Source organism: Oncorhynchus nerka, linkage group LG3 (assembly GCF_034236695.1).
Source record: "Oncorhynchus nerka isolate Pitt River linkage group LG3, Oner_Uvic_2.0, whole genome shotgun sequence".
NCBI classification, from domain to species: Eukaryota; Metazoa; Chordata; class Actinopteri; order Salmoniformes; family Salmonidae; genus Oncorhynchus; species Oncorhynchus nerka.
In genome coordinates this window covers 9768210-9795573 of record NC_088398.1, presented here as the reverse complement: position 1 = coordinate 9795573, position 27364 = coordinate 9768210, and the positions used below count along the sequence as shown (strand labels likewise).

At 43.4% G+C, this 27364-nt stretch overlaps 2 protein-coding genes across 3 annotated transcripts; one reads left to right on the top strand and one right to left on the bottom strand.

Annotated features, from left to right (window-relative positions):
• Positions 1 to 368: 368 nt before the first annotated feature.
• Positions 369 to 25728, bottom strand: LOC115101579 (sialoadhesin-like). Of its 2 annotated transcripts, XM_029621048.2 has the most exons (11): positions 25391 to 25676; positions 16666 to 16718; positions 16505 to 16580; positions 15816 to 16178; positions 15335 to 15625; positions 14855 to 15106; positions 14090 to 14359; positions 13880 to 13976; positions 13705 to 13791; positions 13482 to 13557; positions 12436 to 13348 (listed from the first exon to the last, which is right to left on the bottom strand). In XM_029621048.2, exons 2-11 carry the CDS (start codon positions 16690 to 16692, stop codon positions 13283 to 13285), a joined length of 1605 nt encoding a protein of 534 aa, XP_029476908.1. In that variant the 5' UTR covers positions 16693 to 16718; positions 25391 to 25676; the 3' UTR covers positions 12436 to 13282. The 2 variants fall into 2 exon arrangements, with proteins under 2 accessions (XP_064864176.1, XP_029476908.1); XM_065008104.1 differs by lacking the exons at positions 12436 to 13348; positions 13482 to 13557; positions 13705 to 13791; ... (1 more) ...; positions 14090 to 14359; positions 14855 to 15106 and adding exons at positions 369 to 737; positions 872 to 968; positions 1277 to 1547; positions 1655 to 1906 and having other exon boundaries at positions 25391 to 25728.
• On the top strand, positions 20328 to 24117 carry LOC115113917 (sialic acid-binding Ig-like lectin 14). Its single transcript, XM_065006587.1, has 4 exons — positions 20328 to 20790; positions 20981 to 21271; positions 23081 to 23435; positions 23946 to 24117. Exons 1-4 carry the CDS (start codon positions 20430 to 20432, stop codon positions 24115 to 24117), a joined length of 1179 nt encoding a protein of 392 aa, XP_064862659.1. The 5' UTR covers positions 20328 to 20429.
• Positions 25729 to 27364: the final 1636 nt, after the last annotated feature.

Below are 27364 nucleotides of genomic sequence, written 5' to 3'. Positions count from 1 at the left end.
AAATTGAATACATTTAAATGTTTCTATGCCTTTCAAATCATATGAAGGATTTGTTCCAAAACATGTTTTGTGAAACTTTCTTTTTTTTCTCCAGATTTAATCATGTATACAGAGCTACAATCAGAACCTAATAACAATTAATAATTGTCTGTATTTTGATTTGTATGCCCGTTGCCGATATGTTCTTATAGAGAGGGTCAAGAAAGCTGACAAAATCAGTATTGTGAAATAAACAGACGTTGAAAATCTCAATAAATGAAAGGGGAACCCCAAGTGGAGAATCACTGAAAGTTCCACACTCGTAATCTAACCTCAGATTACACTCAAGACACAATTTCAACAGACAGCTGGGGAATTGGGAAACAATCTATCGTTAAATACTGGTTGATTTATTGTGCATATTAAACATCTTGTAAAAACTCTTCTGAATCACCCAAGCCATAGATGATAAACAAATGCCTTGTAAAAGCCATAACACAAAGCCACAGCCCAAATAAGAATGTACCATATTCATTAGCCATAAGAACCATAAAGCTACATCAAGCTAACAAATATAAGCAGTCACCAGCTCTGCTACATTGGTTAAGAATGTTAATATTTTACTGGAACCTTTGACAGACTGAGTACCACTGCCTCTGGGCCAGCTAACTTCCACATGCTTCCTGTTGTGTTCACACGTTACCATAGACTGCATCATCTCCACCATCACACTCGTGTGGGTCGCCATTCTCTTCAGCCTACAGGAAACCAGATCAGAGATACTATCATCAACAACACCTCTATTGTTTTTTATATCCTTTTTATTTAGAGCAAACTTTTCTCAGATCTCTACAGCAGCTGTAAATGTCTGCAGTAGAACCACAGTACATACCTCCAAAAAAGACCTTGATGTTGAGGGATCTGAGGAAGCACACTTTGATGCATCAATGTCCTGCTTGCTGGTTACTGGCTGGTCACAATGACTCCCGCTGATTGAAAAAACAATGCCAAGTTGAACCAACAGAACAAAACAGCTAAAAACAAACACAAATCTGCGTAGCTCCCTCCAAAAAGAAATACTAGAGTAACTTACACCTTCTTGTTCAATACGCAAGCTGACATGGGAATTAGTATTACTACCACCACTAATGCAGCAATACCAATTGAAATGTACAGCATCAAATCTGTCCAAAAACAAATAAATATTATTTATTAATGTACCCATAATGTCCTTTATGATGTTAATATAGTATGTAATACTTCATTTATGATACACTTCCCCCACTGTTTCCCTTACCATTTGTGGACACAGTGAAGGACAAGGTGATATTGCCCTGTGTGTTGCTGGCATGGCAGTGGAACGTCTCTGAGAAGCCTAGTGCCCTCTGTAGGGTCACCATGGTAACTGCCCCTAGCATCTCCACCCTGGTACTGGGCAAAGTGGGCAGGGGTCCAGCCGGAAGAGACCACTCCACGGTGGCGGTGGGCCCCCGAATCCACAATGCACAGACCGGTTGCCATGGAGATGTCTGAAGTGCAGGCAGAGCCCACTTTGATCTCAGGGGGGTCTGGGATGAGGATGATAAACATTGGTTTCAAATGAAGAGTATTGTCTTCATATTATATACACAGAAAGGACATGATCCATATTAACAGAAGGGCAGCATCTACTTACACTCTACATTGAGCTTCAGTGGGCTAGAGTGGCCTTGTCCCTCTGTGTTGATGGCAGTGCAGTAGAGGGCTTCAGTGAGTCTGGTCACATTCTCCAGTGTGATGGTAGGTCCAGTGGTGGGTAGAGGTCCTCTACTGTTGTGCCAGTGGTAGCTGTGGGCAGCAGGGTTACTGTCACTGGAGCATCTCAGCTCCACAGAGTCTCCCTCCTTCACACTGGACACTCCCTCCACCTTCACATCCACTGGGGCATCTATGAATAACAACATTAGTAAGAATTATATTACTATGTTATATATATATATACATTATATATTGTAGAGCACGGTCAATCTTCTAAGGTAACCTGCCTAAATGACAACCAACCCGAAGCACTCACGTCTGAAGCCATGAGGTGCTTTGAAAGGCTGGTCATGGCTCACATCAACACCAGTATCCCAGAAACCTTAAACCCACTCCAATTTTCATACTGCCCCAACACATCCACAGATGATGCAATCTCTATTGCACTCCACATTGTCTTTCCCACCTGGACAGAAGGAACACCTATGTGAGAATGCTATTCATTGACTACAGGACAGGGTTCAACACCATAGTGCCCTCAAAGCTCATCAATATGCTAAGGACCCTGGGAATAAACACCTCTCTCTGCAACTGGATCCTGGACTTCCTGACGGGCCGCACTCAGGTGGTAAGGGTAGGTAACAACACACCCGCCACGCTGATCCTCAACACATGGGCACGACAGAACCTATTTGTTGGCCAGCAGCATACCACCCTGGCTTGCTTCTGAAGCTAAGCAGGGTTGGTCTCCTGTAACCTGACCTGGTCAGGACAGTCATGACACCACCCTAGTCATAGACTGTTCTTTCTGCTACCGCACGGAAAGCGGTACTGGAGCACCACATCTCGGTCCAAGAGGTTTCTAAACAGCTTCTACCTCCAAGCCATAAAGACTCCTGAACATCTAATCAAATGGTTACCCCTCTTTTTTTCACCACTGCTACTCTCTGTAACTTTCATCTAAGCATAATCACTTAAATAACTACCTACATGTACATATTACCTCAACTACTCTGTACCGGCACCGCCCTGTATATAGTCTCTCTATTGTTATTTTACTGCTGCTCTATAATTACTTGTTACTCCTATTTCTTATTCTTATCTGTATTTATTCTTAAACTCCATTGTTGGTTCGGGACTCGTAAGTAAGCATTTCACTGTAAGTTGAACACCCGTTGTGTTCGGCGCATGTGACTAATAAAATTTGAGATTTTTCAGTTGTCATCTGAGGCATTATCATCAATGATAGGAGGACATAAACGGTACAGTGGAAAGTCTACACATTATATTTATCAGATTCACATGGAATTGTTGTGCAATTTAAATGTTTGTACTGTAATCCTAATTCTACTCACTTACTCCAGGCTACAGAATATGGTTCTACTAAACTCAAATATATTTCACACACAGCCTCACAGAGACAACTGCATACTAGACTTCAATTCCTAATATTATATCTTAAGGATTTAGAGTACCAGTAATATGTTATACACCAGTGCCCCCTGGTGATAGAAATGAAAGTAAAGCAACTTTCTATGAAAATCTCTACAGAACTTCTTTGTAATACTTTTACTGGTATACTAAGGGTTGTACATTTCCTATACTGTCCTATGGTAGGAAAGTGTCACTACCAATTATGTTCAACCTTTTATTCAAATAACTTCTGTCCTACTCCTAACTTTTCATTCCATCATTGGGCGATTACCCAATTAACCCCACCATAATCCACAGATAAACAATGAAACATACAATGCACTATTCATAAACAACTCAACTCTTTCACTGGGTAAATTTCACACAGAACTACCACTATTCAAAAACAACTCAACTCATTCACTGGGTAACTCTTCAAAATGTTAATGAACCACCCTCCCGTGTGCGTTCCCAAATTAAACTGCCTGCTACTCAGGCCCAGAAGATAGGATATGCATATAATTCTGTATACCTCTGGCCCTTCTTTGGACACTGGGTAAACAACCCTCCAGACGATTATAAGGATTGAATATAAACATTGTTTGACATGTTTCTATGAATTTACGGATGCAATTTGGATTTTTTGTCTGCCTTTTGTGACTGTGTTTGAGCCTGTGGATTACTGAAGAAAACGCAAACATAAAGAGAGACTCATTGAAAGTGGTGTTTCTCCCTCATTTTTCAGAGTAAAAGCCTGAAACAATGCCTAAAGACTGGCCACGTGTAATGGAAGCTATAGGGATCGTGAACTGGGTCATAAGTCTTTGTATGGTGGATAGGCTTTCTTTGGAAAAACAGCCATTTCAAAATAAAAGCACTTCTTGGATGGATTTTCCTTAGGTTTTCGCCTGCCATATCAGTTCTGTTATACTCATAGATATTATTTTAACAGTTTTGGAAACTTCAGAGTGTATTCTATCCACACCTACCAATTATATGCATATCCTAGCTTCTGGGCCTGAGTAGCAGGCAGTTTATTTTGGGCACGCTTTTCATCCAAAATTCCGAATGCTGCCCCCTACCTAGGATAAGTAAATCAATAAAAAAACGTTATTAATGCAATTGCAGACAGAAGTTGAGAACAGGAACATAGCACACATTTCTGAGTAAGCTCTGCAAGATAGAAAAGGGTCCAAGTTGTTTTATTATACGTGCAGTCATATCTTAGTGATGTCACTGCCTACGTCATTACCTTCTACTCATGAGACCAAGCCCATTCCTATACAGCTAAACAAACAAGAGTTTCAGTGTTATCTAAAGGCTCTGCAGTAAATGTCCACTCCAAGTTGATTCATAGTAGAATGTCTGACTAGTCTCTTCTCTTTCACTCCCCTGCACGGTTCTTTCTCACAAACACCCTGTTTGACTGCCATAACTCACATCTCTCAGACCGTTTCTTTATGAGAGGCAGTGACTAGAAAATAACTGTGGAACAATATTAAACCTTATAATGCATATATATATACACTGCTCAAAAAAATAAAGGGAACACTTAAACAACACAATGTACCTCCAAGTCAATCTGTCACGGTCGTCCTCCTCTTCATCTGAAGAGGAGAGGCGAGAAGGATCGGAGGACCAATATGCAGCGTGATATGTGTTCATGTTGAATGTTTAATTAAAGAAAGAACGGAACACTGAAACACTATACAAAAAAACAGTAAACAAAATAACAACCGTGAAGCTAAATGTGAGCTGCACTGAAACAAGCCATCAACATAGACAATCACCCACAAACAAACAGTGCAACCCAGGCTACCTAAGTATGATTCTCAACTGATTGAGAACCATACTAGGCCGAAACATAGAAATACCCAAATCATAGAAAAACAAACATAGACTGCCCACCCAACTCACGCCCTGACCATACTAAATAAATACAAAACAAAGGAAATAAAGGTCAGAACGTGACACAATCACACTTCTGTGAAATCAAACTGTCCACTTAGGAAGCCACACTGATTGATAATACATTTCACATGCTGTTGTGCAAATGGAATAGACAACAGGTGAAAATTATAGGCAATTAGCAAGACACCCCCAATAAAGGAGTGGTTCTGCAGGTGATAACCACAGACCACTTCTCAGTTCCTATGCTTCCTGGCTGATGTTTTGGTCACTTTTGAATGCTGGCGGTGCTTTCACTCTAGTGGTAGCATGAGATGGAGTCTACAACCCACACAAGTGGCTCAGGTAGTGCAGCTCATCCAGGATGGAACATCAATGCGAGCTGTAGCAAGAAGGTTTGCTGTGTCTGTCAGCGTATTGTCCAGAGCATGGAGGCGCTACCAGGAGACAGGCCAGTACATCAGGAGATGTGGAGGAGGCCGTAGGAGGGCAACAACCCAGCAGCAGGACCGCTATCTCTGCCTTTGTGCAAGGAGGAGCAGGAGGAACACTGCCAGAGCCCTGCAAAATGACCTCCAGCAGGCCACAAATGTGCATGTGTCTGCTCAAACGGTCAGAAACAGACTCCATGAGGGTGGTATGAGGGCCCGACAACCACAGGTGGGGGTTGTGCTTACAGACCAACACCGTGCAGGACGTTTGGCATTTGCCAGAGAACACCAAGATTGGCAAATTCGCCACTGGCGCCCTGTGCTCTTCACAGATGAAAGCAGGTTCACACTGAGCACATGTGACAGACGTGACAGTCTGGAGACGCCGTGGAGAACGTCCTGCAACATCCTCCAGTATGACCGGTTTGGCGGTGGGTCAGTCATGGTGTGGGGTGGCATTTATTTGGGGGGCCGCACAGCCCTCCATGTGCTCGCCAGAGGTAGCCTGACTTCCTTTAGGTGCCGAGATGAGCTCCTCAGACCCCTTGTGAGTCCATATGCTGGTGCGGTTGGCCCTGGGTTCCTCCTAATGCAAGACAATGCTAGACATCATGTGGCTGGAGTGTGTCAGCAGTTCCTGCAAGAGGAAGGCATTGCTGCTATGGACTGGCCCGCCCGTTCCCCAGACCTGAATCCAATTGAGCACATCTGGGACATCATGTCTCGCTCCATCCACCAACGCCACGTTGCACCACAAACTGTCCAGGAGTTGGCGGATGCTTTAGTCCAGGTCCTGGAGGAGATCCCTCAGGAGACCATCCGCCACCTCATCAGGAGCATGCCCAGGCGCTGTAGGGAAGTCATACAGGCACGTGGAGGCCACACACACTTCTGAGCCTCATTTTGACTTGTTTTAAGGACAGTTGGATCAGCCTGTAGTGTGGTTTTCCACTTTAATTTTGAGTGTGACTCCAAATCCAGACCTCCATGGGTTGATAAATTTGATTTCCATTGATAATTTTTGTGTGATTTTGTTGTCAGCACATTCAACTATGTAAAGAAAAAAGTATTTAATAAGAATATTTCATTCATTCAGATCTAGGACGTGTTATTTTAGTGTTCCCTTTATTTATATATATATATATATATATATATATATATATATATATATATATATATATATATATATATACAGTACATATGAGATGAGTAATGTAGGATATGTAAACGTTATTAAAGTGACATTATTTAAAGTGACTAGTGATACCTCAATTTATTAAAGTGGCCAGATATTTGAGTCTTTATGTTGGCAGCAGCCTCTCTATGTTAGTGATGGCTGTTGAACTGTCTGATGGTCTTGAGATAGAAGCTGTTTTTCAGTCTCTCGGTCCCAGCTTTGATGCACCGGTACGGACCTCGCCTTCTGGATGATAGCGGGTGAACAGGTTGTGGCTCGGGTGGTTGTTGTCCTTGATGATCTTTTTGGCCTTCCTGTGTCATTGGGTGGTGGATGTGTCCTGGAGGGCAGGTAGTTGGCCACCGGTGATGCGTTGTGCAGACCGCGTTGCCCTCTGGAGAGCCTTGTGGTTGAGGACAGTGCAATTGCTGTACCAGGCGGTGATACAGCCTGACAGGATGCTCTCGATTGTGCATCTGTAAAAGTTTGTGAGTGTTTTAGGTGACAAGCCAAATTTCTTCAGCCTGCTGAGGTTGAAGAGGCGATGTTGCACCTTCTTCGCCATGCTGTCTGGGTGGGTGGACCGTTTCAGTCTGTCTGTGATGTGTACGACCAGGAACTTAAATCTTTCCACCTTCTTCACTACTTTCCCGTCGATGTGGATAGGGGGGCTGCTCCCTCTGCTGTTTCCTGAAGTTCACGATCATCTCCTTTGTTTTGTTGACATTGAGTGAGAGGTCATTTTCCTGACACCACACTCTGAGGGCCCTCACCTCCTCCCAGTAGGCCGTCTCATCGTTGTTGGTAATAAGTCTACCACTGTAGTGTCTTCAGAAACTTGATGATTGAGTTGGAAGTGTACATGGCCACGCGGTCAACAGGGTTAACAGGAGAGGGCTGTTAACGCCCCCTTGTGGTGGGATCAGCGGTGGAGATGTTGTTTCCTACTTTCATCACCTGGGGGTGACCTGTCAGAAAGTCCAGGACCCAGTTGCACAGGGCGGGGTCGAGACCCAGGGTCTCAAGCTTAATGATGAGTTTGAAGGTTACTATGGTGTTGAATGCTGAATGAACAGCATTCCTACATAGCATTTCCTCTTGTCCAGATGGGATAGGGCAGTGTGCAGTGTGATGGCAATTGCATCGTCTGTGGACCTATTGGGGTGGTAAGCAAATTGGAGTGGGTCTAGGGTATCAGGTAGGGTGGAGGGGATATGATCATTAACTAGTCTCTCAAAGCACTTCATGATGATAGAAGTGAGTGCTATGGGGCGATAGTCATTTAGTTCAGTTACCTTAGCTTTCTTGGGAACAGGAACAATGGTGGCCATCTTGAAACATGTGGGGACAGGAGACTGGGATAGGGATTGATTGAATATGTCCGTAAACACACCAGCCAGCCTTGCAAGCGTTAACACGTTTAAATGTTTTACTCACATTGACCATGGAGAAGGAGAGCCCACAGTCTTTGGTAGCGGGCCGTGTCATTGTCACTGTATTGTCCTCAAAGAAGTTGTTTAATTTGTATGGGAGCAAGACGTTGATGTCCGCGACGGGGCTGATTCTCTTTTTGCAGTCCGTGATTGTCTGTAGACCCTGCCATATATGTCTCGCATTTGAGCAGTTGAATTGCGACTCTACTTTGTCTCTATACATACTCTTTGCTTGTTTGACTGCCTTGATGGAGGGAACAACTACACTGTTTGTATTCGGTCATGTTTCCAGTCACCTTGCGATGTTAGAATGAAACAGTCAGAGGACACCAAGCACAACATAGCTTCAGCGTGTAAATCAGCTAGAAAGATGGGTCGGCATCGAGTAATTGTATCTGGCCCCCTCCCAGTTAGGGGGAGTGATGAGCTCTACAGCAGAGTCTCACAACTCAATCGCTGGTTGAAAAATGTTTTCTGCCCCTCCCAAAAGATAGAATTTGTAGATAATTGGCCCTCTTTCTGGGACTCACCCACAAACAGGACCAAGCCTGGCCTGTTGAGGAGTGACGGACTCCATCCTAGCTGGAGGGGTGCTCTCATCTTATCTACGAACATAGACAGGGCTCTAACTCCCCTAGCTCCACAATGAGATAGGGTGCAGGCCAGACAACAGGCTGTTAGCCAGTTTGCCAGCTTAGTGGAGTCTGCCACTAGCACAGTCAGTGTAGTCAGCTCAGCTATCCCCATTGAGACCGTGTCTGTGCCTCGACCTAGGTTGGGCAAAACTAAACATGGCGGTGGTCGCCTTAGCAATCTCACTGGAATAAAGACCTCCTCCATTCCTGCCATTATTGAAAGAGATTGTGATACCTCACATCTCAAAATAGGGCTACTTAATGTTAGATCCCTCTCTTCCATGGCAGTTATAGTCGATCACTGATCAAAGTCTAATCACGGATCATGATCTTGATGTGATTGGCCTGACTGAAACATGGCTTAAGCCTGATGAATTTACTGTGTTAAATGAGGCCTCACCTCCTGGTTACACTAGTGACCATATCCCCTGTGCATCCCGCAAAGGCGGAGGTGTTGCTAACATACCTTAAGGGAACATTTTGACATTCACCATATGGTTAGTAAGAAAGTCCACATTGCCAATGTACGGTCCATTACTAGACGTCCGACAACGTTTCTAAAATTTGCGGACGGCGCCGGGCAGTGCAGCAGGGCCTGATCTTCCAGGAAGTCATCAAACAAAGTTACTCGGACATTCGGTTCCCGTTTTATAAAATGTTTACATTTTGCTAATTTTTCTGCCGTCCCGGTAAATCCCACAAGAGGACGAGTGGAAACATATTGCAAATGTACAAAACATCACCAATCACGACGTGGCCTTATCTCCTAAACGGAAAATACTTTGAAGACGAAACTTGGTGAGCATAGGTTTGGCATAATGGGCAGTTGGCCCCGACCAAGATGGCATCCAGGCCTCTACGGTTTTTGAGTTATGGCCATTTTTCTGGGATTAAAGGTCAAAAATGAAAATAGAGCAATAATTCTTCCACTTCACGTCAAAGTAAATAAACCTACAGTGTCAATAAAAAAAGAACCAGCCATTTATCTATCGTAATTTCCAATGTCAAATTGGTGATGTTCAATTATTTTTTTTAAGTCCAGTTGCAGCGTGTTCAGATGAAACGTTTTGAATTGTGTTTCCGGTGGAACAAACTCCCTCACGCTAATCACCACCTTCCGCACCTGAGATTTCTGAAAAGATGATTTTCCACTGTGATCTTCTGGAAATAAAATGACTTAAATGTAAATGTAAATGTAAATTGTGTTTCCGAGCTATGCGAGATTTCTGTGATTTTCTGTGATCTTCTGAAATAACACACACTCATTCAACCCTCTGTAAATAAGTCAGTTCTTAGCATAAGGACTTAAAACTCAATATTCTATAAGTGCCTACCCAAAGGAGGATATGTGTACACTTTCAGCTTCCTGTGTGCACCGGAAGTGCCTTAAAATGATGTCATAGGTGCTGTTTTGAAGGGCTAAAAATGTCTGATCTTTTCAAAACTTCATATGTGTTATTAGGAAACCCTCATGAACTGTAAATCAGTCATTTCTCCCAACATATGTCAAAGAAAAGCTCTCTCACACACACACACACACAGCAAGGATGGAGTGACAAAAGTGCGGTGCTTAAAGACACACAGAGTCTACAATGGCATTACCATAATCTCTAGGCTGTGTCGAGTTCAACGAGTTACCCCGCTTGACCGTAGCTCGCTCGGTCTAAGTGCAGCGACCATGAGAAAAAGTAGGTCCATAATGAAGCCTGGCCCTAATTTTCATTTGCTTTCATTTGCTTTCAATTTTCATTTGGGTGACAGTGGGAGAACCGTTAGGGTGAGAAGCACAATGACCTCAGGAACGTTCCTGAGGTCCTCCCGATCTGTGCAAGCCTAACCTTGACCGTGTGGCATTAACCCTTGACAGTTAAAAGAAGGTGTCTACATCAAACAGTTTTCACTGACTTCTCTCCCCATAGGAATACATTGCATGCACCCCTAAATTCAACCTGAAGCCTATGTGGGTTATGAATGTCTTATGAACCTGTCTTCGATGATAATCCATCAGGCCACTATGAGGTCTACCTGTGTTGATTCTAAGCTTCCTGGAGCAACCGGAAGTGGTTAAAATCACCCTCAAAGTGTTTTTCCATACCCAACCTGCAGTTTGTGAGAAATAGTGTATTCAACCCTGTGTAAATCAGTCAGTTCTTAACGTATAGACTTAAAACTAGGTAGGCTTTTACAGAATCCTACTCAAATATGGATATATGTCTACTTTTAGCTTCCTGTGCTAATCGGAAGTGCCTTTAATTGGGGTCACAGTATCTGTTTTGAAGGTAAAAAAAGTCACATCTTTCCAAAACTTAATGTATGACTAGGTAACACTCATGAACTGCAAATCAGTCATTTCTCCCAACAGATGTCAAAGACAAACATCTCTCTCGCGCACGCGCACACGCACACGCACACACACACACACACACACACACACACACACACACACACACACACACACACACACACACACACACACAGAGAGAGCAAGGATGGAGTGACAAAGTGCGGTGCTTAAAGACAGAGCCTGCAATGGCATTACCATAATCTCTAGGCTGTGCCGAGTTCAACGAGATGCCCCGCTCTGACTGCAATATTGTTTCACAAGGGTATATTCACTCAGCGCCACAACAAGCACTGCGGCTGAGACTGGCTGAGACTGACCATCAGATGCAGGCACGATCAGTCCAGTAAAATAAAAATAAAAAGCAAATGATTTAAATGTATGCTCACTCAGCTGTGCTTCACAAGTAATATAACAACGGCTCTATTACCGGTGTGATCACATAGTCTAACACAAATTTTGAAATAAAATTTTTAAAAATGGCCCAAACAACGATGTATTGGCAGGGCAATTCAAGAAGGCCAAAATACAGTGACAATATATTGGTCCTATAGCATACTGCACAAACCTCACTGCTACAGTACTGTTTTTAATTGATTATTGTTGCATAGGCTTCCATCTTTTAAGTCATGTTAAAAAATAAAATCTGAGCAGTAGATCTCGGGTTGCATTTTGACTCAAAGTGATCTTGACTCAGAGAAGGTTGGTGACCACTGTTCTAGAGTTTTCCCTGTTAACCTTTACCTTTACTGTTGCAATTGTGATTGAATCAACGCAATATTAGCTACTTTCAATGCAACATACCGAAACAAAACAAACTATGCAACATATTTTATTGTAGGCAGAATGCATCGGAGTAGGATTCTATTGTATTGACATTCACTACTCAGCCCCTACTCTAGTCTACACAGACCGTACTCTAGTCTACTCAGCCCATACTCTAGTCTACACAGACCGTACTCTACACAAACTGGTGCAGCATTTACAATCAGAGCTGCAGTAGGACTATACGCAAATAGACCATTGCCATATATGGATCGGTGCCATTTACTTTGAACTGGACTGTGTTTCTAGCATTTAGCGGTCATGAGTAGATGAGCTTGTTTTGAGATCAAAGCGAGAGTTGCATGTAGCCACATTTGCACATTATGTTCACATCCTTTGCTAGTTAGTGTGTTTTTAGCCCAGTTATAGATCATTTGTAGTCAGCAATGGAGGAGTGATTGCTTCCTACATACACTTCGAGACATCTTAGAAAAGTGAGTTAGGTAAAGAGCTTTTTTGTTTGTATTAAAGGAGCAGTGTTGTATTTTGACACAGGCTTAAATAAGCTAAGTAGCCAATAGACAGAGAGTAGAATAATTTGTCTGATTCTCTGTAATAACGGTATGGGAATAATAATGCATTTTATTTTGTAAAGATGTTTCTTGCATCAAACACCACAACATTTTCAGTCACCACCTTCTCTGAAGGACAAGTGGATTAACAGGTTACTATCAAGCCCTGCACGAGAGTTCAGATCACGTAACAGACAAAGGAATCACTTTTCACATAAAATAAATAATAATCTTCAGAAATAACTTCATCAAAAGCAACAAAATGACTAGGGCTTTACAGTGATGGTGAAAACTGAGTATTTTTTGGGGTTACTGGGTTCAAATCTTTCTAGAAGTCACAGGGGGTGCATGGAGGGAGATGAATTTTGACATATTTGTAGTAATTTAAATGCATTTAAATGCTTGTTAGTGCCTTTGGTATGCTTTTGGTTTGTGTACAATAAAACATGCATTTTGACTGAATACATTGTAGAGGTGGCCGCCTATTCAAAGACTTTTAGAAGCTTTATGGCCTCCCATGAGACGGAATGTCATGCCAGTTAATGTGTTAGGTGGTGTTCTGTAATTAACAGTTCAGCTTGTACACAGTTCTGCAGTCTTAATGAGACTGACATAAGTGTATGTGATACCAAAGAGCCTGAATCACCTAAGCCATAGATCATTTAAAAAAAATACTTGTAAAAGCCATAACACAAATCCACAACCCAAATAAGATTGTGCCATTTTCTTTAGCCTTTACCATGGAACCATGGAGCTACATAAAGCTAACAAATATAAGCAGTCAGATGTTCTGCTACATTGACTTAAAATGTTAATATTTTACTGGAAACTTTGACAGACTGAGTACCACTGCCTCTGGGCCAGCTGACTTCCACATGCTTCCTGTTGTGTTCACATATTAGCATAGACTGCATCGTCTCCACCAACACACTCGTATAGGTCACCATCCTCTTCAGCCTACAGGTAACCAGATCAGAGACACAGTATCATCATCTACAACACCACCTCTATTGTTTAATCCTTTGTATCTCCTCAGATCTCAGATCCTTACAACACCTGTACATGTCTGCAGTAGGCCTACAGTACATACCTCCATGTTTCCATATAGCTGATCGTTGGTGTAATAGTTTGTGTGGATTTCACTCCTGGTTTCTTTCTGCTCTTTCCTGTGGATAGAGTTAGGACAACTCTCAGATGTATTCCCGTCATTTGATAAGACACTACAAGAGTAAATGTAGGCTAATGGGCTTTAACAACTCAGCAGGATGTATACATTATGATCACAGATAACAGAGCAGCCTGTAGAAAAATACCTTGATGGTGAGGGATGTGAAAAAGCACCCTTGGCTGTGTCCACGTCCTGCTTGCTGGTTACTGACTGGTCACTACGACTCCTCCTACTGTTGAGAAAAATAATGTGAAGTTATCAAAACAAACAAACACAAATCTATATAACTCCTTCCAAAAAGAAAAAAAATAGTAACTTACCCCTTCCTGTTCAAAAGGCAAGCTGACATGAGAATTAGTATTACTACCACCACTAATGCAGCAATACCAATTGAAACGTACATCATCAACTTCTTATCTGTCCAAAAACAAATAAATATGTTGTATTAATGTACTAATAATATCCTTTATGATGTTAATACTGTATGTAATACTTCATTTATGATGCACTTCCCCCACTGTTTCCTTTACCATTTGTGGACACAGTGAAGGACAAGGTGATATTGCCCTGTGTGTTGCTGGCATGGCAGTGGACGGTCTCGGAGAAGCCTAGTGCCCTCTGTAGGGTCACCATGGTAACTGACCCATGCCTCTCCACTCTGATACTGGACCGGTTGGGCAGGGGTCCATCTGGAAGAGACCACTCCACAGAGCCGGGGGGCTCCGAGTCCACAATGCACAGACAGGTTACCGTGGAGACGTCTGAAGTGCAGGCAGAGCCCACTTTGATCTCAGGGGGGTCTCGGATGAGAATGATAAACAGTTTGGTTTTAACTGAACATGTAGGCAGAATGCATCCTGAAGAGATTTGTCTTAATATTATATACACAGAAAGGACATGCTCCTTATTAACTCAAATCTCTAGCCACTTTAATAATTACAAATGGGATGTAATAAATGTATCACAAGTCACTTTAAACAATGCCACTTTATATAATGTTTACATACCCTACATTACTCATCTCATATGTATATACTGTACTCTATACCATCTACTGCATCTTGCCTATGCCGTTTGGCCATCGCTCATCCATATATTTATATGTACATATTCTTATTCATTCCTTTACACTTGTGTGTATAAGGTAGTTGTTGTGAAATTGTTTATATTACTTGTTAGATATTACTGCATGGTCGGAACTAGAAGCACAAGCATTTCGCTACACTCGCATTAACACCTGCTAACCATGTGTATGTGACCAATCAAATTTGATTTGAATGGCTGCATCTACTTACACTCTACATTGAGCTTCATTGGGCTAGAGTGGCCTTGTCCCTCTGTGTTGATGGCAGTGCAGTAGAGTGCTTCAGTGAGTCTGGTCACATTCTCCAGTGTGATGGTAGGTCCAGTGGTGGGCAGAGGTCCTCTACTGTTGTGCCAGCGGTAGCTGTGGGCAGCAGGGTTACTGTCACTGGAGCATCTCAGCTTCACAGAGTCTCCCTCCTTCACACTGGACACTCCCTCCACCTTCACATCCACTGGGGCATCTATGAATCACAACATTAGTAAGAATCAATCACATGCTAAATCTATTTCAAATGTAAAAAGGAAGTATGCCAAATCCAGACTCTGGACAAAGTGCATGTTTCCTTTTCAAAGAAGATACATTGAATTTCTTTTTTCACTTTTGTCGTATGCACATAAGCATTCTGTTTTCACAGAAGTGAAAGTGTAAATCTTCCGGTGTTATTAACACACAGGTGTGGTGCACTTACATTTGACATTGAGAGTTTTGGACATTTTCACTGGCTTCACACCCCTGTGTTCTGCTGTGCAGACCAGAGACTGGTTGTGATCAGTGATGCTGGGGGTAAAGGTCAGGGATGATGTCACTTTCCACTGGCCGTTGGTCAGCTGCTGTGATTGGACACTGGGTGTTCCGGAGTGGCTCCAGGTGAGGAGAGGGGAATCAGATGGGCAGGAGTGAGACACAGAGCAGGAGGCAGACAGCTCCACCCCCAGCGTCACCTCCTCCCTCACTGACAGAGAGGGGGGGTCTGGAGAGCCTGAAATCAGCAAAGAAAAGATAACAGTTATTGCAGTTCTCTTGAGGTGTGCATCCACTACTTCTTAGTTCTGTCCTTTCAGTAATATAATTTTAATCTACAATAAGCTATAACTATCATTTGGGTAAATAATGGGATACTATAATACAACAAAAAATGATCCTTGTCAATTTTTACCCTGGGAACTTACTGCTCACTGCAATGGAGACCGTGTCATGTATGTAGGAATACTTGTTTTCGTCTTTAATTTCAACCCTGAAATGAAAAGGTCCTTTGTCACTGCGATGGAGGTGGTCGATTCTGAGAGAGCAGTTCTTCTGCCGGAGGTCTCCCACCAGCTCTGTACGACCCCTGTAGTCTTTGATGATGTTGGAGCTGTCTGGGTGGTATATAGTATCATGGGTGCCTTTGAACCAGATGCCAGTGAATTTGGAGGGCTTCTTCTCTGGTTCTGGGTAGTTGAATGAGCAGGGAATCACGATGCATGAGCCCTGCAGGCCGGATACTGAGCTGGGCACCTCAGCAGTCCATGATGAGGCTTCAACTCCCATCACTCAAATAGCAGTAGGGGAAATGTTAATAAGAGTTGTTGGACACAGTCAATGAATGTGAGTATAATAAATATAATCCCTGATCTTCCGTGGGCTAGTCAAGTGGAATGATTTGAACAAATCAAGAGGCCATTTTATTGTTCATTTTGTTCAATTAATATTTTAAAGGGGGAGCCCCTCAAGGTTAGTAATACACATGCACCTTTTGCTACTCGCTATATTTCGCTATTCTTTTTAACTCTCTCCACATTGTTTTGTATTTTGTTGTGTGTAATTTAATAAATAAATACAATATTTTTTACTCTATACATCTAAAGTTGTATCCTACCTCCAAGCCAAATGCAATGAATAAGAAAAGGCCATGTTAATGTTTCACTCCGCATCCCCTCCTCTTTGTGCAGGACCTGAGGGAATAAGAATGATTTTATTATTACTAGAATGTTAGCATTTCCTTTGACACGTTTAATGTCTAAAAGCCAAATCACTTACTTGCATAGTTGAATATTTCTTTCTCATGTCAGATAACCACTCTCCTTCAGAGACTAAGGGATTTGACATATAAAGGAAATATTAGCATCCTGCTCACACTTCCCATTTCACATGTAACGTGATTTCTTTATTTTTGCTATCAGGACTTCCCATATTTTGTCTCTGACTGATGGTGGGGTGATTTAACTGTTCCATTGAGGGTTAACCCACTAAAGTGTAATGTCTTTGAGAATATGTGTTTGGACTGTTTTCCAAATTGCTAAACTCAAAGGTTTTCAGAAGCTACGGATGAAATCTCTTGAAATCAGTAAAGAATCTTGTAAGATTGTTACCGTACCATTCCGCCATGTTAACTTTAGTCAGGGCTATTACTCACACTCCGTTAGTAGCACTAAAACCAACATGATTAACTCAAACGTTTTATCATATGCATTGCAATTCAATTTCCTTCAAACAATGTACTTGTGATCAAGTATTTCACATCCTGTATCATGATCCGTGCTGTCACAATTATAGATATGATGATAGTCACGTCTATTATAGGGATTGGATGAAGCTCAGTGTTAAATTCAAATCCCCTATCACCATAACTAAGCCAATATTAATTTATTTAATCTTTTTGACACCAATATGACACCAATATCTTTGAAAATTCACAAATCAACTAGATTGGAGGTACACAACACACCTGTCAACAACAAAAAAGGGTGGGGAAGTTTGAATTGGGCTGTTCGAGAAGGTTTCGAATGCGAAGCAACCTGCCTACACATAGTTTAAAGTACAATAGACCCTTTCTCAGTACACAACACACTGATGTCACACACATTCAACATAGATGTTTTTATTACTTCTAAACAAAAACCTTTTTGGGGTTCTCATACACTTACAATTATGTTTTGATTCTTGCTTGAACATTCGTTGTGATCTTGTACAATAACTAACTTGGATGCAGCAGTTGTTAGTTAGAATACTAACACTATGTAAGGGTTTTCCTGTGGTGAAGGAGAAGCGGACCAAAATGCAGCGTGGTGGTTATTCATGTTCTTTAATAAAGGAACTAGACATGAAATAACTAACAAAACAATAAATGTAGAAAACCAAAAACAGTCCTATCTGGTGCAAACACAGAGACAGGAACAATCACCCACAAACACACAGTGAAACCCAGGCTACCTAAGTATGATTCTCAATCAGAGACAACTAATGACACCTGCCTCTGATTGAGAACCATACTAGGCCGAAACATAGAAATACCCCAAAACATAGAAAAACAAACATAGACTGCCCACCCAACTCACGCCCTGACCATACTAAATAAATACAAAACAAAGGAAATAAAGGTCAGAACGTGACACACTAATTGATATAGGCTGTAGCAAAAGTTAGCCAAAGAGTAATTTTATTGGTTGAAGTTGAAGTGTTTTTTACGTTGATCCCGGAGCAAACACCAATTATTCCGGAGCTAGCCAGCTGAAGAGTTCCATCAGCCACTCCTGGGCTACAATCACCTATCCGGACCCGTTTTACTGCTGATGCGGAGCCCCACCGGGCCTTCACAACGGGACTACCGACGTTATCTGCCCGAGGGAGTTATCCAACTGGCCCCTCCGTCGCAACGTTCCCTGAACGTCCATTTACGGCCCGCTAATCGTTAGCTGTCTTATCGGCTGCTATCTGAATAGGTCTATCGGACAATTTTTCTTGGGTCACTATAACTATCTATTTTGCCAATTGGATTGATCCCCTCTTCTACACGGAACCCCACTAATCTACCGACAGAAACGCATGAGGTGGCTAAAAACAGACCTCCATCCTCTGCTAGCTTGCTACCAATGGCCCGGCTAGCTGTCTGAATCGCCATGACCCCAACCAACCTCACTACTCACTGGACCCTTATGATCACTCGGCTAAGCATGCCTCTCCTTAATGTCAATATGCCTTGTCCATTGTTGTTCTGGTTAGTGTTAATTGGCTTATTTCACTGTAGAACCTCTAGCATTGCTCACCTTATCCAACCTTTCAGTTCCACCACCCACATATACGATGACATCACCTGGATTCAATTATGTTTCTAGAGACAATATCTCTCTCATCATCACTCAATACCTAGGTTTACCTCCACTGTATTCACATCCTACCATACCTTTGTCTGTTCCTCTGGTGATGTAGAGGTGAATCCAGGCCCTGCAGTGCCTAGATCCACTCCTATTCCCCAGGCGCTCTCTTTTGATGACTTCTGTAACCGTAATAGCCTTGTTAACATTAGAAGCCTCCTCCCTAAGTTTGTTTTATTCACTGCTTTAGCACTCTGCCCACCAGGATGTTCTAGCCGTGTCGGAATCCTGGCTTAGGAAGACCACCAAAAATTCTGACATTTCCCATCCCCATCACATTTTCAGATAAGACAGAACAGCGGTGTTGCAATCTACTGCAAAGATAGGACAGAACTCTGCAGGCTACTATCCAGGTCTGTACCCAAACAATTTGGGTACAGTTTGGGTACTTTTAAAAATCCACCCCTCTAAAAACAAGTCTCTCACCATTGCCGCCTGCTACAGACCACCCTATGCCCCCAGCTGTGCTCTGGACACCATATGTGAACTGATTGTCCACCCCCCCCATCTATCTTCAGAGCTCGTGCTGCTAGGCGACCTAAACTGGAACATGCTTAACATCCTACAATCTAAGCTTGATGCCCTCAATCTCACACAAATGATCAATGAACCTACCAGGTACCACCCCAAAGCCGTAAACACGGGCACCCTCATAGATATCATCCTAACCAACTTGCCCTCTAAATACACCTCTGCTGTTTTCAACCAAGATCTCAGCGATCACTGCCTCATTGCCTGCATCGTAATGGGTCAGCGGTCAAACAACCTCCACTCATCACTGTCAAACGCTCCCTGAAACACTTCAGAGAACAGGCCTTTCTAATCGACCTGGCCAGGGTATCCTGGAAGGATATTGATCTCATCCCGTCAGTAGAGGACGCCTGATTATTTAAAAAAAAGCCTTCCTCACCATCTTAAATAAGCATGCCCCATTCAAGAAATTTAGAACCAGGATCAGATATAGGCCTTGGTTCTCCCCATACCTGACTTCCCTTAACCAACACACAGACATCCTATGGCGTTATGCATTAGCATCGAACAGCCCCCGTGATATGCAACTTTTCAGGGAAGCTAGAAACCAATATACACAGGCAGTTAGAAAAGCCAAGGCCAGCTTTTTCAAGCAGAAATTTACTTCCTGCAACACAAACTCAAAAAGGTTCTGGGACACTGTAAAGTCCATGGAGAATAAGAGCACCTTCTCCCAGCTGCCCACTGCACTGAAGATAGGAAACACTGTCACCACCGATAAATCCACTATAATCGAGAATTTCAATAAGCATTTTTCTACGGCTGGCCATGCTTTCCACCAGGCTACCTCTACCCCGGTCAACAGCACTGCACCCCCCACAGCAACTCACCCAAGCCTTCCTCATTTCTCCTTCTCCCAAATCCAGTCAGCTGATGTTCTGAAAGAGCTGCAAAATCTGGACCCCAATAAATCAGCCGGGCTAGACAATTGGGACCGTTTCTTTCTAAAATAATCTCCCGAAATTGCCACCCCTATTACTAGCCTGTTCAACCTCTGATTTGTTCAAATCATTCCACTTGACTAGCCCACGGAAGATCAGGGATTATATTTATTATACTCACATTCATTGACTGTGTCCAACAACTCTTATTAACATTTCCCCTACTGCTATTTGAGTGATGGGAGTTGAAGCCTCATCATGGACTGCTGAGGTGCCCAGCTCAGTATCCGGCCTGCAGGGCTCATGCATCATGATTCCCTGCTCATTCAACTACCCAGAACCAGAGAAGAAGCCCTCCGAATTCACTGGCATCTGGTTCAAAGGCACCCATGATACTATATACCACCCAGACAGATCCAACATCATCAAAGACTACAGGGGTCGTACAGAGCTGGTGGGAGACCTCCGGCAGAAGAACTGCTCTCTCAGAATCGACCACCTCCATCGCAGTGACAAAGGACCTTTTCATTTCAGGGTTGAAATTAAAGACGAAAACAAGTATTCCTACATACATGACACGGTCTCCATTGCAGTGAGCAGTAAGTTCCCAGGGTAAAAATTGACAAGGATAATTTTTTGTTGTATTATAGTATCCCATTATTTACCCAAATGATAGTTATAGCTTATTGTAGATTAAAATTATATTACTGAAAGGACAGAACTAAGAAGTAGTGGATGCACACCTCAAGAGAACTGCAATAACTGTTCTCTTTTCTTTGCTGATTTCAGGCTCTCCAGACCCCCCCTCTCTGTCAGTGAGGGAGGAGGTGAAGTTGGGGGTGGAGCTGTCTGCCTCCTGCTCTGTGTCTCACTCCTGCCCATCTGATTCCCCTCTCCTCACCTGGAGCCACTCCGGAACACCCAGTGTCCAATCACAGCAGCTGACCAACGGCCAGTGGAAAGTGACATCATCCCTGACCTTTACCCCCAGCATCACTGATCACAACCAGTCTCTGGTCTGCACAGCAGAACACAGGGGAGTGAAGCCAGTGAAAATGTCCAAAACTCTCAATGTCAAATGTAAGTGCACCACACCTGTGTGCCGAATCCACTAATTTGAAGGGGTGTCCACATACTTTTGTATATATATTGTAGCTACTTTAGTAGGTCAAAGCTGTGTGCTGTAAAACTTTGGTAGAGCATGGGTGGCATAGGCATTGGGGTGCTCATGTGAATGTCATTTATTTGTCGGCTTCAAACCAATGCCTATTCTCACTAAAAGCATATATTTTTAGTTTTTAATAGAATTAGGAATTAGAATACTAGAATGTACATGAAAATTCTTGTGACAGTATCAAAGGTCAACCATTTTGGTCAGGGACTTGGTCAACCATGGTCAGGCAGTGTGTTGTTATAAGGTATTGTGTAAAACAATCAATTTTAAGATTATATGCACAGTATGTTTATTGGATAGCTAGCCAGCCAGTTTAATAATGTGAGTCTGGAAGGAGAGTTAGCCAGACAGTCTAGCCAGACAGAATATGTGGACAACTATAAATACCTAGCTAAGTCAGAACCGTCCAGAGTGGTGATGCTAGTCGGGTGGGCGGGTGCGTGCAACGATCAGTTGAAGAGCATGCATTTAGTTTTACTTGCATTTAAGAGCAGTTGGAAGCCACGGAAGGAGTATTGTATGGCATTGAAGCTTGTCTGGAGGTTTGTTAAGCTTCTCCAATCCAAAATGAAATCTAGAATCGGCTTCTTATTTCGCAACAAAGCATCCGTCACTCATGCTGCCAAACATAGCCTCTTAAAACTGACTATCCTACCGATCTTTGACTTCGGCGATGTCATTTACAAAATAGCCTCCAACACTCCACTCAGCAAATTAGATGTAGTCTATCACAGTGCTATCCGTTGTCACCAAAGCCCCATATATCACCCACCACTGCAACTTGTATGCTCTCGTCAGCTGGCCCTCGCTTCATATTCGTCGCCAAACCCAATGGCTCCAGGTCATCCATAAGTCTTTGCTAGGTAAAGCCCCGCCTTATCTCAGCTCACTGGTCACCATGGCAGCACCCACCCATAGCAGGCACTCCAGCAGGTATATTTCTCTGGTCATCCCCAAAGCCAACACCTACTTTGGCCGTCTTTCCTTCCAGTTCTCTGCTGCCAATGACTGGAACGAATTGCAAAAATCACTGAAGCTGGAGACTCATATCTCCCTCACTAACTTTAAGCATCAGCTGTCAGAGCAGCTTACGATCATTGCCCCTGTACACAGCCCATCTGTAAATAGCCACCCAACTACCTCATCCCATATTGTTTTTTTTGCTCCTTTGCACCCCAGTATCTCTACACATTCATCTTCTGCACATCTATCACTCCAGTGTTTAATTGCTAAATTGTAATTATTTCACCACTATGGCCTATTTATTGCCTTACCTCCCTAATCTCACTACATTTATACACACTGTATATAGATTTTTCTATTGTGTTATTGACTGTACGTTTGTTCATCCCATGTGTAACTCTGTGTTGTTTGTGTCCACTGCTTTGCTTTATCTTGGCCAGGTTGCAGTAAATGAGAACATGTTCTCAACTGGCTTACAAGGTTCAATAAAGTGAAATGTAAAAAATAAAACAATTAAAATTCTGCAGGTTGGCTGGGAGGCAAGCCTACTACGACGGGAACCCGACGGTTAACCCGACGGTTCCTCTGTAACTCAGCGGGTTAGCGGCGCCACCTCACCGGTCACTCGGGCTTCCCGGGAGCAACGCTTACCTCCCCGTTTCAATGGAGAGCGGGCACCTGTTGGGCATTTCTAGCCCACTGTGCCCTCATTTTTGAGTTTCAGCCCTCCTCCTTCCCCTCAGATCACTAAGTTTGCGTACCTTACCACGCTGATGTCTGGGAGAGCGCTCGCCTGGGCTACAGCGGTATGGGAGCAACAGCCGGCCATATGCGGCAGTCTGTAGGAGATTTGTGGGAGAGGTTTGATTCCCCATTCTCCAGGAGAGAGGCTGCCCTGAAGCTACTCCAGCTGCGCCAGGACTCCCGCAGTGTGGCAGACTATGTGGTGGATTTCCGCACAATGGCAACGGACACTGCCTGGAACCAGGAAGCGCTGTTCGACATGACCTCCTCTGAGACTCTGTGTAGGAACAAGGACGAGCTTGCAGCCCAGGAATTGCCCATGGATCTCGATTCCCTCATTGCCTTGACCATCAGGATCGATGGGTGACTATGGGAATGTCGGAGGGAGAGGAGATTCGATTTGGTTTATTTTGTTTGCCCGTCCAAAGATTCCACCTCGCCTCTGAGGTATCCCGGAAGCACCCGACGGCCACATTGCGGAGAGAACCCGAGGCCACCCGAGGTTCCCCGAGAGTAGCCGAAGACGGTCGAGTCATCAATTCCCGAACCTATGCAACCAGGTTGAGCTGGGTTGTCGCCAGAGGAACCGCGATACAGGCTCAACACTAAGAGCTGCCTGTGTTGTGGGACTCGTGGTCATTTTGTATCCTCTTGTCCGCTAAAAGACCTGGCTCACCGGTAGGATCGAGTACTCTGGTGGGCTTCTCTGCTCCTCCTACTCGCACCCGTTTCATGACATTTCGCTGTTGGGAAACCAGTCAAAATGTATCCGGGTCCTCATTGACTTTGGGGCCGATGAGAGCTTTTTGGACCTACCCTGGCTTCCTAGCTGTATATCCCCACACAGCCCCTCTCCATTTCCATGGATGTCAGAGCGCTGGACGGCCGGGTCACCCACACTACCACTCCCATCAACCTACGTGTGTCAGGGAACCAGAGCGAGGCCATCCAGTTCCTGCTCAAGCCTCCTCAGGTTCTCGTTGTATTGGAATTCTCCTGGCTCCAGCGACCTGATCCCCTCATTAACTGGTCTACTGGTGGATGACGCCCCCTAGTTGCGTCCTCTCCCGACGGCCCAGGCTTCTTCTTTGGGGAGAAGGACAAGACCCTGCGCCCGTGCATTGATTACCCGGGTCTCAACGACATGATGGGGAAAAATAGCTACCCATTATGCCTCAACACCTCGGCCTTCGAGCCACTCCAGCTGTTCGTAAAAGTTTCATCACTCCACCATTCCTTTTCTGGGGTACATCATCACTGCAGGGAGTGTACAAATGGATCCCGGGAATGTGACAGTGGTGGTGGATTGGCCCCAGCCTACATCCAGGGTGCAACTGCAACGTTTCCTGGGGTTTGTCAACTTCTACCACCAATTTATCCGGGGTTACAGCACCCTGGCTTCCCCCCTGTCAGCACTCACCTCGCCCAAGGTTCCATTCACGTGGTCTCCAGCTGCCGACCAGGCGTCTGGGGGGCTCAAACATCGCTTTACCACAGCTCCCATCTTTGTTCATCCTCACCCTTTCCATCAGTTCATGGTGGATACCTTGGCATACCTTCTGCCCACATGTTTGTCCGTCACTGTCGTTGTACCTGGAGAAGAGCCCGGTTGGCCCTCCACAAGACCACCTCCAGGTATCGATGACAAGCAGATCGCACCGGACCCCAGCTCTCCGGTATCGGCTAGGGCAGAAGGTATTGCTGCTCATCCGGGATCTGCCCCTCCAGGTGGAATCCCGCAAACTCTCCCCCCGGTTTATTGACCCTTTCCTTTTCCCATCTCCAAACTCATTAGCCCCATCAGCTTTTTGTAGGCCTTAACAGTTTGTGGGCACCTTTTGTCATCGTTATAGTGCAATCAATGTGTTGTGTCTTGGCTTTGCATGCATGCATGCCCCCCCCCCCCCCACACACACACACACACATTTTTTTGTTTGTTTGCCCCAATCAAGATTTACATGCTAAAATCACCAAGTGATACATCACATTAGTTACTTTTATTTTCCTGCATAAAAAAAGTAGGAAATGCATCACCTATTCCTTGACTGTCATTCATTACAATTAGACTGGTTCGGAATTCTCCCCAACCACAATGGCTGGTATTTTCATATGTTCTGGAACTTTGGGGTTTAACATAGAGATCCTATTAAATTATTAGAGTGGCTATGGCTGTGACTAGGCAGACATTTCACTAATCTATCCCTTAATATTGATAAAGATCATTAGTCAAGCCTAATTCTAAATACAGTAACAGTTCCAAGCAAAAGTGCTGCACAAAGTATATCAAACTCTAACACAATTATTAAAATTGTCTTTACCTTATAACAATTACCGGTCTTCCAGTAGACATGTGTATGGCGAGAAAGTGTTGGTTCATGTATGGCTTTTCTAATCAAGTTGAGCAGTGACTCAGTCCAGGAAGTAACAAGTGGTCTAGCTGTAGGACCTCATACATACAATAGCGGTTATAGTGCCTGAATGCATCAACTAAATATGACCATTAACATGATAAATTGTCAAATATTAGTGAGTAATTAACAGATCACAAGCAAAGAATGTGCTGAACACAAATGCTGTAGAACTTTTACTGCATTCCTGAGTGTAGCCTGCCCCTTTGATGCTATCACTATCAAAACCCCTATGGGTGTCCTATTTCTGTCTTTCAGTGGCTATGTGTTGCATGTAGTAGCCTACACAGGAAGTGTCTTCGTGATTCTATGTATTCTTGGGGAGTGAGAGAGAAAGAGAGAGAGAGAACAGTAGAGAATCAGACCAAAGGCTGTGGGTAGGCCTACTCTTTTCATACCACCCCACATGCTCCCTCTCATGGTCTGTCTATGTAACACATCTGATATATTCATATTCTGGGTACTGTAGTCATATGGTCAAGAGGAAAGCCTGACTTCCATGTGCAGAGTGGAGGGGTTCGGGAAATTCCAACTCAAACAAATGACAATGTGTAAAATCTAATTTTAATAACCTCTTGGAGATAGGGCTGAATACTGCCCCCTTTGGAGAAAGTGCGTGCCCATAGTAAACTGAAAATATATTTTCCCAAAATTGCTAATATATGCATATAATAATTATTATTGAATAGAAAACACTCTAAAGTTTCTAAAACCGTTTAAATTATGTCTGTATGTAAAGCAGAACTCTCAGGGCAGCCATTCTCCCAAACTCTCTCTTGGCAACAGAAAAGTTGGGCCAACTTTGACGTCATAGCCCCCACCCTTCCCAAGCAGCTACCGATCTGGGAACAGTTTGTATGCGTTCAGCACCATGCCTGCTTTCAAATGGTGCGTTCATTGTGAGAATCTTGCGCGCCCTCGTCCTTTGGCGGGCTAAAACGTTCGGGTCACTCGAAAATACATGCACTCTATTGCGCGCGGCCGATTTGGGGCACTTTCTTTTCCAAGAAACACCAATTGATGTCGGTTTGTCTGTTCGCGCTGATCTTTGTTTTACACGTTAAAAACATCATAAAGCTCGATTCTGCACTTAGTTTGACCAGTTTAGTCGACATATAATATGTAATTTTGAAGTTTTGATGCGCAAGAGTGCGGGACCAGAAGTCATTTTGGGTGCATTTCAGCTGAAGCTGTTAGCATATGCTAATACAAAGACACACAACTTGAAACCAAACGATGTATTGGGTAAGTATGACTCCTTCTACGTCTTCTGATCGAAGAACATCAAAGGTAAGGGAATATTTATGTGGTTATTTTGGGTTTCTGTGGACTCCAAACGTAGAGGAGACATACTGCTAATATCTGAGCGCCGTCTCATAGTATAGCCTAGTGAACGAATTCTGTAACGTTAAAAATAAATGTAACACAGCGGTTGTATTAAGAAGAAGTGTATCTTTGTAACTATATGTAGAACATGTATATTTAGTCATGTTTATTGCTTGTTATCTGACGTTATCTGTCGGAGCTATCATCATTTCTCCGGACATTTGAGTAGCATTTTTTGAAATGTCGTCATTGTAAACAGAGATTTATGGATATAAATGGCATATTATTGAAAAAAACATAAATGTACTGTGTAACATGTCATATTACTGTCATCTGATGAAGATTTTCAAAAGGTTAGTGAATTATTTATTTTTTAATCCTACTTTTACATTTGATATTTTCTGGGACAAAATGGCCGCCTCTTGTCTTTTGTTTCGGTGGTGATCTAATATAAACATGTGCTATGTTTTCGCCGTAAAACATTTTAGAAATCTGACTTGCTGGGTAGATGAACAAGGTGTTTATCTTTCATTTGAGCTATTGGACTTGTTAATGTGT

Coding starts and splice junctions, on each gene's coding strand:
- LOC115101579 (XM_029621048.2), bottom strand. CDS start 16,692: ATGAGAAAGAAATATTCAACTATGCAA. Junction 15,626..15,815: donor GGTCTCCATTGCAGTGAGCA/GTAAGTTCCCAG, acceptor TGCTGATTTCAG/GCTCTCCAGACCCCCCCTCT. Junction 15,107..15,334: donor CAAAACTCTCAATGTCAAAT/GTAAGTGCACCA, acceptor TGTGATTCATAG/ATGCCCCAGTGGATGTGAAG.
- LOC115113917 (XM_065006587.1), top strand. CDS start 20,430: ATGGGAGTTGAAGCCTCATCATGGACTGCTGAGGTGCCCAGCTCAGTA. Junction 20,791..20,980: donor GGTCTCCATTGCAGTGAGCA/GTAAGTTCCCAG, acceptor TGCTGATTTCAG/GCTCTCCAGACCCCCCCTCT. Junction 23,436..23,945: donor TTGACCATCAGGATCGATGG/GTGACTATGGGA, acceptor CATGGATGTCAG/AGCGCTGGACGGCCGGGTCA.